Source organism: Falco rusticolus, chromosome 4 (assembly GCF_015220075.1).
Source record: "Falco rusticolus isolate bFalRus1 chromosome 4, bFalRus1.pri, whole genome shotgun sequence".
In the NCBI taxonomy this organism is placed as follows: domain Eukaryota; kingdom Metazoa; phylum Chordata; class Aves; order Falconiformes; family Falconidae; genus Falco; species Falco rusticolus.
Genome location: NC_051190.1, coordinates 66971839 through 66985849, shown reverse-complemented (window position 1 = coordinate 66985849; position 14011 = coordinate 66971839). Strand labels below are relative to the sequence as shown.

Here is a 14011-nt window from a genome sequence, read left to right as displayed (position 1 = left end):
TATGGCTACAGATTTAGAGGCTTGGGAATACATAGTTGCAGTCCAAATATCCTTACTAATAATGGTGGGGAAAATTCAAGACACTAACCCTACTGAAAACTAAATCAACAAAAGAATACTTTTGAAGAGAGAAAACATAGAAGAACAGAGTTAAAAAATGTTAGTGTAAGGATATAAATGCTGGAGAAAAGGCACTTAAAATCTAAAAATCTAAGTTTATATTTAGAAATATACTTATTTTATTGTTTGTGCTAGTCTTGTAGTCTTAACTTGCAATTAGATTTGACCCCAAGTTATATGAGGGTCAAATATGACAACGATTTTCAATTATATGAGGACTAAAATATAGTAATAAGCCCTTAACACTTCATTCTGCTGAATCAAACAAGAAGCAAATTTATACATTTCAAGTTTCAACTATAGATGGTAACAGTAATTAGCAATGTCTTAAGAAAATAATTTTAGCTATTGCGATTGTTTAAAGTGATAAATGCGACAGTATAATGGCTTTTTTTTAAAAACCATATTAGAGTAGAATAGTAGACAATTTATACAGTGATTTATTAATGATGATGAAATTTCTTCCATGTTTTGATTCACAAGTATCTTATTTCTCAAAAAAAGTATAGAAAGTATACTATACCTGCAGAAAAAGTTAAAGGATTCTGCATTATGCCTTTTAGTAGTTAGAATGATGTTCCTGGGAAGAAGAAATACAGATATTTAGAAGTTCTGATAGCTTTTCAGAAACTAAATATAAATAAATAAATAAATAAAAACAGAATAGCAGCAATAGTTTTCCCAAATTATATTTCAGAATGGATCCCAGTATGCCCATACCTCATGCAAAAATACCACCAGATTTTTAAACCAAGCCTTTCTCTGGATCACACAACTAACTGAGGCTTTTTGTAATTGAAACCCCCTGTTAAAGCCAGAAAAAAGGACATGTCATGAATTCCAATATGACAATATTTGGGGTTAAGGAATCACTTTCTTTCAAAAATGTGACTGTATGGATCCTATATAACTGACTGACAATCAGAATCTTCCATGGATGCTACAATGAAGATACTCGATTGCATTTGTGAAGCAAATATTACACTGCCACCTCTCCTGAATTTAACAGTGGTATTTATCACAAAATCTGATGCATAATCTTTGACATAAAATGGCATTACATCAAGTGGCTACTCAGTAACTTAAAAGCTGGCCATTTCTTTCCAGTGCAGTCAGAGTGTGTTGCTCAAGCTTTGGTAAAACACAATTCAACAGTCAAGTAAGAAAGACACAGTATAATATGACAATGACAATACAAAATTGTGTTATTATCCACTTAGATTTTGTTTATCATAAAATGGTTTAGCTTTTGGAATGGATGCATAATTACTTCATTTGGCTGACCACCACTGACATGTTAGAAGTCACACTGGGTATAGAACTATCATTCTCCTGATGCAGTTGGAGGCTTTGGGAAGGTAACAGAAGAGTCCACTGACTGACACAGATGGGACTCCAACTACTTGGGGGTTTACTTGGATCTAGGCTTTCATACCAGTGCTATCAATAACATTTCCCATGAGCAGAGCCAGCTGGAGTTTACTTACTTTCCTGGCCAACTTAACAGCCAGTAGAATCTTACACAAAGAATATTCCAGACATGCACTCAAGAGCCCCCTTCTGAGCACATGAAGCACTAAAGGATTGGTTTTGGACAAACGTAAAAATAGTTAGGGCAAATTCTGATGCAACTGCCAAACACAAAAGTAAGTCTTGAACATGTTTCTTTACTATCATGCAAATGACTCTCAAAAAGCAACGGTGATCTTCCAAGAAGGAGATGGTTCTATGGGCAGCAGTAAAGTACAAAAGAGCCAAAACCAATCCCACTTCCAGGAAGTTGAACACCAAAGCATAAAAGGAAATTGAGTGTGGCTGCTGTGAGGAGACCTCTCACACAGCAGACAGGTGAGGCTTTTTGGTACCTGTATCTTCTATGCTGAGCCATAGGTAATAAGACGTATGTCACAGCACCTCCTGGCAGAGGCTTGCCGATGGTATCAGCAGATCCCAGGCTGCCTCAAAGAGCCTCTGTCCGTGGTACTTAAGCAGTCAACCTCTGATCCCTCAGACCCAGGATACAAACATATGTCGGCTCATCTACATGTAGTTTCATGTTGTGGTGACATATAGAAAACTCCCTCGTAACCTACAAGAAGAGAACAGATCACATTGATGTAATTTTGGAATTGCAAAACACTTCTAGGAATCAGCATGGATTTTCAACTTGTCACCCACAGTGCAAAGCATCCTTCTTTAAGGCCATATTGCTCAACAAGGTATTTTTACAGGATCAAACTCAGAAATTTTTTTCCACTTTAGAATATCCAACACTTGAAAACATACTGAAGTAGTTACAGCAATGAGTATTCTTGTAAAAACAATGTAAGAAATGGTGTTCAAATGAAAATTCTCAAAATTAAATATTCAGAAGTCACTTACAGATTTTAATGATCCCTCCCAGTTGTAGGGAGCATTAGATCATTTCAGAGGGTGCCTCACTTACAGTTACTAATTCTTCTTAGAATTATAGCAAGTAAACCAGACTTCAGGATACAGATCAATAATTCTTAAAATATCATGTGGAAATACAAGCTCTACATCTTCCTCTGAGCATTCACAAACCCCAACACTAGGACAGAAAACTGGACCATATAAATCCAAACATTCTGCAGAGGTATTTCTGGTTTGAATTCAACCCTAAATACAGTAAGATAATGGTCTTGATCTAGAAAATACAGTACTTATTTGACAGGCTAGTATATTGATCTGCTATTGTTAACTAATAAAAAAAAAAGTGTCATTTGTAATTTCTCAAATTAACTTTTTATCTTCTAGCCATTCATTAATTATTTTTTTTTATTGTTGTTACACCAAAGAACCTTTCACCATCCTTTATTTTTGCAGATATTTAATCAAGTAACCTTCCCTTTTGGAAACTGAACAGCTCAAGACTTTGAAGTCAGCGCAAGATTCTTCTTATCACCCCTTCAGATTCTTCTATCCATCATTAATATGTATGACTGTATTAAAGCATGTTTTCTTTGAATACAAACACAAAGCAAACCACGTAACTTTGTCCTGTCTACATTTTGCACTGTTTTCGAAATTATCAACAATGATACTGTCTTTTTGACCACTGTCTATTCTTAGGACCAGTCCCACCACAACTTCACTAGAAGTACAACTATTGGTGTTCCTTTCTCATTTCTGACATCTTTCAGCTATGCTCTAACAAGATTAGCAGATACTTAATATCTACATACATTCGATGCATGTCCTAAACAAAGTGCAGCCTTATCAAAAAGTTCTGAAATTGTGAATCAAGGCACAGTACAGAAGTTGAAGGATGTAACATCTATAAAGTTAACTATACCTGTTCTCAGCGGAATTATATTTTTTTTTTCATTTGACTATAAATCTGGCTTGTCATGACTACTTCCCATAAAAAGCCACGTTCATGTTCAAAAAAGAGCCAACCTTAGAAATTATTAGCTAAATTCTCATATCCAGAACAAATTTTAGGTCGGACACCACTAATAATTCAGGATGTCCCTTTGTTTTTATTGAGCACTGAAGAAGGCAAACATTCTTACAGTCTTCTTTGGTTATATTTGAGCCCAATACTGGTTCCTTCCAAATACAGAAGATGATACTGACTATTTCTATCTGGCATTATCATAATTCTTTCTCCAAAGAGCCTTCCCAATGATACAACTTCTAAAATTCTATATAATCTTAAAATCTGTCTTGCTCAGTTCTCTACCACAGGACAATAAATAAAATCATTCAAGGCACAGTACTCCAGAACTCAAAACAGTTCTCTTGAAGTCTGCTGCTGAAAGCTCAAAGATGGGGTCTATTACAAGAATTTCAAGCAAAGTAGACAAAATTAAAAAGTGAAATTTATCTTAATGCCACAAAATAATCCCTATCATGCCTGTACTTCTCCTTATGCTGCCACAAAATGAAAAGATAAATGATTTCCAACTAGAAGAAAAACTATCAAATAAACTGGAAAAAGAATACACTGCAAATTGGTCTTAAACAACAGAATGAAGCACAGCACATACATGTAATAATTCAAAAGCAATTTTCACAGAAAGATACCCATAGGACTTTTATATGAAATTGGTGTCCTGATAGACAGACTGAATCTGAATATCAGGTGAACCCAATTAACCTAATTTGATGCTTGTCCATACTAAGACATTTATTTCAGATGTTACACAAAATCCTTTAGGATACTACACAATAAATGACAAACAGGCTGTAAAGGTTATGACATTAATTTTACTGTCATTCTCATGCTTTAAGCAGACATCAAAACTAAAAATCGCATCCTCTGGGAAAGAACTATCTGAAAGTAATTATAGTACTTATTATCATAACAGTATTAAACTAAACCACTACGACCCTAACTGAATTTATTTTTGGTACTTTTGTTAAAAGAAGAAGGCTTCTCAATGGCAACTGCACCTTATAATGTAGTGGACATTAGTTCAGGTACTGGAAGAAAGCATTAAATCAAATCTTAGTATTTCATATTAAGCTTAATTATGAATTTTGGTCTAAAACTAAGCATGCAGAGAAGTGTTAGTCAAATATTATTACATCATTTCATTTCAAAAGGAAAACATTCAGCTAAAAAGAAAAAGTTTTGAAAAGACGTTCTTCTGACAGAAGCCCATGAACATCCATTTATATTTCAAAAGCAATTTTATTGACTTAATTTTTCACACCTGTTCTTTCACATACTGTGCCATCTTGTAAATGACAGTGCCATGCAAACATTTCCCAAAATGTAGAAACATTTCAAATGAAACCAAGTTTCCCAAAAAACATGAATGAATCATATCAGCATAACTTCCAGTAAAGTTCGCAAAACCCATTGGTATTTAAAGGCTGAGACAGACTTGAAACACAAGATTGAAACATTGCAGCTATGCAAAAATACTGAGGAAGGTAAAAGTGACAAAGACAGACTAGTGTAACACACAAAAGCATTTGTTCAAGCAAGTATATTTGCCAAAAGCCTGCAGTGCTTGGCTACTTTATAAAATCAAGCACAAGGCATTAAGCCAATTTGTTTAAAAAATAAAAAACCCTGCAAAACCCCAAACCCCAATGACCAAGCAATAGCCGATTTGCATTTCTAAAAACCTGCAAAAAAAATATCTGCATTTCACCATCCAAATCTTTAGTCTCAAAAGTCTGATTTATTCTTACTCAGGGTTTTCTGTTTTAAATAATATTTTCACACTAGGATTCCATCTTACATCAGCAGATCCTCATCCTCCTATTCTATATCCAGAAAAATGCACATAGTCACAAACAACAGCTTTCTTACATTAAAAACTGCATACTGCTTATGCTTCCACACTTAGGTAATTAAGCAGGGAGAAGCGTGTGACCATGGCAGAATTTTTTTGGCTGAGCCCATTAGGTGACTTCAGCACACAGCCAAAAAGAAATAGAAGCCTCATTGCAGCTGGTCACTTTTCCCAGTACAAACCCAGCAGAACCTAAAACCCAGGCTATTTTTAAATTTTTGGTCATCCTATGAGATGGACCAGTCCAAGTGCATTTCCTGAACTTCAAGCCTTACATGCACTGAATGCCACAGTGGCAATCCTGGACAAAAATTCTTCCCCTCATACTCTGTTAGGTGATGTATAGAATGGTTGGCTGGCATGCCCGCACTATGCCCATCTGTCAGAGTGGAACTGTGCCTACACGACAGGTTCTATGCTACTTTCAGTAACATGTTGCTGATAATGAAAGCTTATTTATGAAACAACACAGGGCAACTTCAAGTTTGACTTGAAATTAAAAGCAAATGAAAAGTGATTGCTTTTCATGAGGAGATAAATCTTTTGATATTAACTTCTAAGGTTTTTCAATTCTATGAAAAAAGACTAGCGCGCACACTGCAAGAAATGAGGATGTTCCACACATTTTCTACTATTGCACATAACCCAGCATACAGTCTCAGTACTTCTCGTTTTACAACTCTAAGTATCTCCAAGAGAGCAAATTCAAGGACCTGCAAAAAAATTTATAAAAGCTAAGGTTCTCCAAAGTACACCTGGGAGAAGAGAAGGTTAAGGAGCAATATGGATTCTTCATTTTACAAAGTCTAAATGTATTAAATTGTAGTTGAGCAGTTTTTACAACAATGTATTAAATTGTAGTTGAGCAGTTTTTACAACAATGTATTAAATTGTAGTTGAGCAGTTTTTACAACTGTAAATAATCCCAACTATTTTCCATTTGAGAAAACAACTCCATTCTGAAGAACTAAAAAAAGAAGAGCAAGGAACAGCACGGTTGCTACTATACCTAATATTAGACAATTCGTAGAATGCCAAAAAAACCCATCTTTTTTTTTCCAAATTTCAAATTTGAAATGACAGATTGTCATTTTGTTTTCCTTAGTAAATACCTTCTCAGTAGTACTGTTTTGAATTCCACAAATTGGAGTCCTGTATAAGTTCCACATCTGTATTAGACATTTTTGCTATTATTCTGTATTAAAAGGTCAAAGCTTCGGATTTTAAAATACAGTCTTGGATCTTACCATTGTGAAAGTAACTGTGAAATGATGAACCAGTACAAATTGCTACATTTTTTTCTGGATTTTAAGGGCAGCTGGAAACAATAATTCTGGAAAATACAAACTACTCATTTAATTTTTATAAGACACTACATGAAATCTATGTTGTTAATAGTTCTTACAATTTAAATTCAAATTCATTCAGTATTTTTACAAAACCCCAGAAAAAGAAACATCTAAAACTCTTACTTGGCAATGACTACTCTAAAATTTATTTCAAAATTCAAACTGTGTAATTCCTTCTATTCCTGTTCCACCTCACCTGCCATGTTATCCTGGTCCTAAACTAAGCATTAATTTATTGCCAGGATCCAGGCTGCTCAGAAGTTTTGCCACGTTTCTCAACAATGCAGTTTTATAAGACAGAATCTATACATCCTACAAATCTGTTAGCAATATGTAATGTCATTCATAGTGGAACTGCAGTACACCATTATGATTTTTAGTTTGCAATGCCTGATTAAATTGTGAGACTTTTTTATTTTGCTGTTGTTCATAATTAATGACCGCTTTTGTCTAATAAGGACAGAACACATTATTTATCTTTCATTATGTATCTGCTGCAGTACATTAGCTTTCTTTCCAGATAAATAATATCACAAATACTAAAGAGAGATTTCATTGCAGTTATATTAAAACCTCATAGCATCAGAGAAACATCTGCAATTGTGTACGCAGCTATTCCCATAATCATTCACGTTGGCAGGGACTGTGCTAGGTCATGCCATCCAACTTCCCGGCTTAAAGCAGGGTCAACACTGGACTTACGGCTTTGTCCACATGCATCTTGAAACCCTCCAACCTCAACAAATGCCTTTCAAAAATCAAATTATATTTACCACTTGACAACAAAGGATAGCCTGAAAAATCACGGAAACATTGGGTCCATGTACATGGGACAGATGGTTCCAGCAATTCCTGCTGCAATGTTCTTACCACACTACAGATTTAGCTAAAAAGGTACTCAAAAAAACCCTTCCTTGTACATTACTTGCTTTTTTTCCATCTTCCTCAACTTTGACATTTGAGGAATAAGCTATTACTGGTAGCGTAATGACAATTTTCCGGTGAAAATGAAGTTTTAGCATTCTGTTAATTATCAGTTTAGACTACAGAAATAACCAGCCAGGACTGCAATGCTGAAAGGAAAGCAAGTGTTCTATGTTCTTAATGTGGTAGTCCTAACATATTTTTGAGATATTTAATACCTCAGAACTCACACAATCAAATGTATTTGAATGTCTCAGGTAACACAGCCCCAGAAATTCCATTAATGATTTAAGGATTAAGACAAGAGTATGACACACTTACTTGCACAATCTGACTGACTTAAGTTTGACATGTGGCACTAAAGTCTTCTCAGAATCATAGCTGACCCTTACATTACGTAACGACTAAATAAAAAACAATCAATCCCGCTTAATCACTTCTTCTATTTTGACTATGGTATTTTGGGTTATTTGGACATTAATCTGAATCCCTCAGATAAAACTTACCGTGTCATTCAGGAAGGATTCTGTACAGGGGTTTTATTAGTTTCATAAAGTCTGGGCATGTTGTTAACATTGGACTTAGAAGAAAGCTAGTCAACATAAACAAAAAGCAAGAAGACAAAAAGAAAAATCACTCCAAACTTCACAAAGGGAATTGCCTTTGCAATACTGACTCAAATAATGGAATTATTTCTGACTTCACAGCTGCAAACTTGGGTGTAATACTAAATTTTGCCATGGTGCTAAATAAGTAAAGTGAGCATCATCTACAGTTGTTTCTGTAAGAATTTGTCTTTAGAAGTCTGCTTTCAGTCAGAAAGCTACATTCTGACATCTATAATGTTTGTACAGCAAAATCCCTCATACAAAAAACATACTGCATTTTAAAAAAGTTACTTCAATGTGTCTTATTAACAGACTCAAGCAAAACAAGCATTCAAGAACAGAAAAATAAATGAATGAATAAATAAATAAAAGGAACTTACTATTACATGGCATAAAGGACAAAGCGGGAAGGGAAACCTTCAACTGCCCGATCAAGCAATAAATGATGTAGGCCAATATAGTATTGTATATGTTAATGTAAATTACTATTTTTTTTATCTTCGTATATTTTTTTTTTATATTTTTTATATATACAGGATGTTAAAATTCAAATCGCCTATCAACTAACGACTTTTAAGAGAACATCCCTCACAAGGGGGTTCACCTGTAACACATACATTTCTAAGGCCGAAGGTAAAGAAACAAGGAAGAAAAAAAGGGTATTAGTGCCAAAAAAACCCTAACGCCACCCAATGCCTAAGACCAATCAAAGCAAACTAGATTCTAAGGCCTAATTTCTCTCAACCAAAAAAGCTCTTAATACAAATTATACACTGAAATATTTAGTTTCTTACATTTAAGGAAAAAGACCTAGTTTCTTCAGCTGAACTCAAAAATAACCTGTACATTCTGCAGAATAAGAATTCACAACTGTTGTAAGACACAGCTGGTCCTTGCATATTGCCCTGTACTAAAAAATATACCAGATAACTAATCAGATGTTGTACCAAGAACTTTTTCAACGGGTTTGGGGCTACACTGATTCTGCCCCCAAACTCTGCCTCTAACATTGATAACCTAGGCTGTGTTTCAGGGCTAAGGACCTTTTCTTCTGGATAGCTAGACATAGAAAAAATTATTTCATTTTCTTCATCTTCACTCTCACTGATCTGCTCTTCCTACTCCTCCTCCCGCTCTTCCACTGTCCATGCTTGCTTAAGCTGCACATTCTCATGAGTAAGGTGTCTCTGTTCCCCAAGAACTTCAGCATACTCATAAATCTGAGCTTCCAGGAACGCAAGATCTTTATTTCTTTCAGTGTCTCTTTTGCTTCCTTTTGTCTTTAGATTCTTAGCAAACAGGGAAGGATCAAGTGCTTCTAGAGATTTGCCTTTAGTGCTAAAAAGTCTCTGAGCACGCTCTTCCAGAGTCCTGCCACTTAGTCCCAGGGCCAGTAAAGGTGATTTTAACCTGTCCAGTCCCAGGGAGGCCAATTCCTCCCAAGAGGAAAATGCTGAGAGGTCCAGGTGGGCTCCAGCATGAGTGAGAGCTTTTTTAAAGTACACTTTAAGGACACATATACTTGTAAAACCAGAGATGTAACCAGTTGGATTTTCTTAATGATGCTGAACATTGAAAACATTGCCCAACTATGAATTATATCCTGTGTTTCCCAAATATGATCCTATGCACCACAAAGTTGAGAAAGGAATATGTACTTAACAGGTCACACTTAAAAATCCATAAAAATCTAATGACTGGTGTAAGTAACTGAAATCCTATATGACTTCCACATTTACTGCCTCCGAAGCATACAATAAACAGTTCTACACTGAAAGAATCATCAGATATTAAGTTTACAAATTAGAACATAGTCTCACTGAAAGATCCTCCTAAAACACAGAGTTCCAGACTTAGTGCAAAAATGAAAAGGTCACATTTTATATAAATTCTGCCACAGCAAGTACCTTACGTTTTAAAGAACACTGCATAAATTTTATACTTGTCGATAAAAAGAATTCCCAATACACAGTCAAATTTAGCTTGCAAAATTAAGGGCAGTTCAACTTCCACAGCCCAAGTGGACTACAGCTGTAGAACCCTTGTGATAACTGCAGCAAGAGAAGCCATCGCCCAGCTGTGTGCTGAGCACATGCAGAGGAGGCATCCTCCTCCCTCCCTGCTGCTGCTGTGCCCTAACTATTTCATACAAACCCCAGCAGAGAAGTTCAGCTGTTCACCCACATTCTTTGCTCAGTCACATCCCTCTCATTTTCTGGGAAAGGGCTGTTAATGCTTCAATGGATTCTCCTGCACCGAATGTCCCAGTTCCCTGGTTGGGAGCTCCTGGAGATCTGACCCAATTGACAAAGGAACTGCTGGGCCAAAGTGACTGGTATATAATTTAAGAGTGATCAGAACATTACAAAGTATATTTTCTAGACAATCTAATATAAACACATTTCTTAATACCAATTGTAAAATTTAGAGAGAAAAAAATATTCCATAGACTTATCTAGATTTGGTGACATTGTTTGATTGATTAGCATCCAGAAACAACATAAAACAGCAGCTGTTGTTCAAACTGGTATGCCATTCACCACGCAGTAAACAGGACAACATTTGCAAGACATAGTGTATATCCATATTCTATGATTTACTTAAATGATACCTTTTTTGCAGGATTTATTACTGTCAGCGCAAAAACCCTCACACAGATAAACATACAAAAAAGAATAAATCAAAGTCTAACTGCCTTCACTCACTTATCTTGTGGTGTTGTCATTGTGCAAATAGTCCTTGCCGATATAATTTTCATTTTTGTATCCAGCACCCTGTTTGTTGCTTGAAAAATGTGAAATGCATAGAGCTTCAAAGACTATCGGACACACTTAATGAAGTGTCCTCAAAACATATTCACGGAGAAAAAATGTGAAATAAACATGTCAGAATTATTCCTGGCCACTGTCCAGCAACCAGCTGTGGTGCACAGACTAAGCTAACCCTGGGAACATTCTTCTTCCTCTACGGGCCTCCAGCTTTGCCTTCTGTTCCTAAGGATATTTGTATTCCTAATTCATTCAGTTAAATCTCAAACTAAGCAAGACCAAACTGAATTAGTACTTCAAGAGAAAAACAATTAAGCATGACCAAGCTTTTAAAGTAACTAGGTTTTTGTGGTTTGACACACAGTACTTTCTCATTAATTTCCCATAAAAAAACATGCTGTGGGACACCTATACAGCTTAAGTCATGTCAAGTCTTCAAATTCTAACACTGAAGTTAGAATTCACTTAAGATAATTAAACAACCAAATGTCTATTCTTTTTTAATAGTGGCACAAATTCCTACATGATGGCCAGATTCAAACTTTGGTAGTCATATTCACTGTCTCTAAATTTCAGTGGAATTTTAACTATTTGAGACAACTCTCTCTGTGCATGCTTGAGCAGTAAGAAAGGCCAAGCTCTCCTGGAGTTGCAACTAGCAAGGGATGGGAAAGGTGACAAGACTTCTTCAAGTATACTGGCAACAAAAAAAAAGGCTAAGGAAAACGTGGGCCTAATGCTTAATGGAGAGGGGGACCAGGTGACAGAAGGCATGGAAAAGGCTGAGGTACTAACATAATGTTACCAACAGTAAATGAGATGCAGTTCAGTAACAGAATACAACCAGACATGTACAAATCCATAGGATCAGAAGGATGTATTCATGAGTGCTGAGGGAGCTGGTCAGAGCAAGGATGCACTCTAGCATCTCTTAAAAGTCATGGCATCAAGGGAGATACCCAAAGACTGGAAAATGGCACATAGCACACCCAGCTTCAAGAGAGGCAAGAAAGAGGAACAGGGGAACCACAGGCCAGTCAGCCTAATCTCAGTCCACAGAAAGGTTATGGAGCAAAGCCTCCTTTGAAGCCATTTTCAGCTGAGGGACAGGGAGGAGGCTGGGAATAGCCAGCACAGATTTATCCAGGGTAAATCATACCCAACTAACCTAAATACTTCCTGTGAAGAGATGATTAGTCCTGTGGATAAAGTGAGGGCAGTGGGTGTCATTCATCTTGACTTTATGAAGGTCTTTGACACAGTCTCCCATAGTCTTCTCACAGCCAAATTGGTGAGACATGTTCTGGGAAGTGCATGATAAGGTGCATGGGAAAGCAGCTGGACTGTCAGACTAAAAGAGGGCGGTGATCAGTGGTTTAAAGTTCAACTGGCAACCAGTTACCAGTGGTATTGCCTCTGGGATTAATCCTGGGGCAAACACCATTTAACATCTTCATTAATGACCTGGATAATGCAATAGAGTGCATGCCTAGCATGTGTGCAACTGATACAAAATTAGGAGCTGGAGGGCAGGACCTCTATTCAGAGGGAAACTAGACAGGCTGGAGGAAAGAGCTATCAGGAATATGTGAAACCCAATGAGGGTGAAGGCAAGTGCAAGAGCTGTCCCACAGAGTAACCACACGCAGCAGTTCAAGGTCTGACTTGCCCATTTGGATCAGCATTAATTATGCAATTCTTTAAATCTTCACTGACAGCATACTACTATCTGCCTTCTCAAGGTGCTTGTATTATACTTTCTAAATTTGGGCACATTAGCTCCCCTTCCCCTCTAGCATTCTAGAATTTCTCCACTGTTCCATGATATGTTAAAACTCAAAATTAATAATTCATATAGCTTCAAAGCTTTTTTTTTTTTTTTTTAGTATCTGTAGGTGTCAGTGCAGCAGATTTAAAAACATTTAACATTAATAGTTGCTGGTACAGCAATAATATGTTCTTTCCATCACTAATGATGGAGGAGGTGAGATGTAAAAGCATAATCCAGTCTCTTTCTGAATACAGAACATAATATTTATTGAATATTTATGCCTTTTCCTGCACATCAGAAAGTTATCATCCTTGGCCATTATTGGACTTCTATCGTTACTAAGCTTTTGTATCCATCAAGAACACCCTCTATATTTAAAGAAATCTATTGTACCCTACTGCCCACAGATTTTTATTAATATCTTTACCTCCTTAACCAACTGTCTCCAAGCCACATAGTACTTGCCATCAACAGCTCCCCATTCCTTAAACTGTATTGCTAATTTCACTCCCCTTTTTACCTTGTTTTAACCAAACAAATCATCTTTCTTAAGAGATTAATTGCTCTGGGAGTATCTAAATCAGCAAGCAATTGTCAAGTTAGTCTGATTCTTATGCTCAAGTATTCCTTGTTTTTAAAGTTTGCTCTTCTTCTAAAGATTAAAGTAGGAGATACGTGCATGCAGAATTTGTTCTTGGCTCCTAATATGCAAAGTTAGGTCACAAAGTTTTGTTCCTAACACACCTGCACTATTTATTCTACATGCATCAGAAAGAAAACCTGTACAGAATTAACCAGAATAACACGGCTTTTACTCATTAGAAAACTGTCTCATATATATATATATACACACACACACATACACAAACAAGTATTTTAGAAGCTTTGTAAACTGAGCAGTGGCCACTTGATTTATCAGCACAAACTCCCTGTACATGCAGTGGGCTGAACTCTCCTAACCTTCCCTGACTCAATACAAAATGAGTTTTAAGGGACTACTTTCTAGGATCTGAATTTCAACTACAAAAATCCTCCAATGTATTTTGTTAAAACACTGGCACAATAGCACTCTACTTGTCTTCTGACTTGTGAGAACTGTTAAAGGAGACAACAGAATGTTTAATATACAAGACCACAGAAAATTCTGTAAGATTTTGTTGTGACAATTTAGATTTCACAGAGGTCCCCCAGTAAAATG

The 14011-nt window shown here is 36.2% G+C and overlaps 1 protein-coding gene across 9 annotated transcripts in view; it reads right to left on the bottom strand.

Annotated features, from left to right (window-relative positions):
- Positions 1-14011, bottom strand: part of ZNF438 (zinc finger protein 438) — a 57776-nt gene that overhangs the window by 22316 nt on the left and 21449 nt on the right. For 6 of the 9 annotated variants that reach the window (XM_037382974.1, XM_037382973.1, XM_037382982.1 and 3 more), the window contains 2 exons: positions 1986-2209; positions 644-700 (listed from right to left, as the gene is read on the bottom strand). In XM_037382974.1, coding sequence (XP_037238871.1) covers positions 644-671 — 28 coding nt within the window. In that variant the 5' untranslated portion in view covers positions 672-700; positions 1986-2209. Of the gene's footprint in view, positions 1-643; positions 701-1985; positions 2210-14011 lie in introns of those variants that run through there. The other 3 variants (XM_037382978.1, XM_037382981.1, XM_037382979.1) reach the window with 2 other exon arrangements.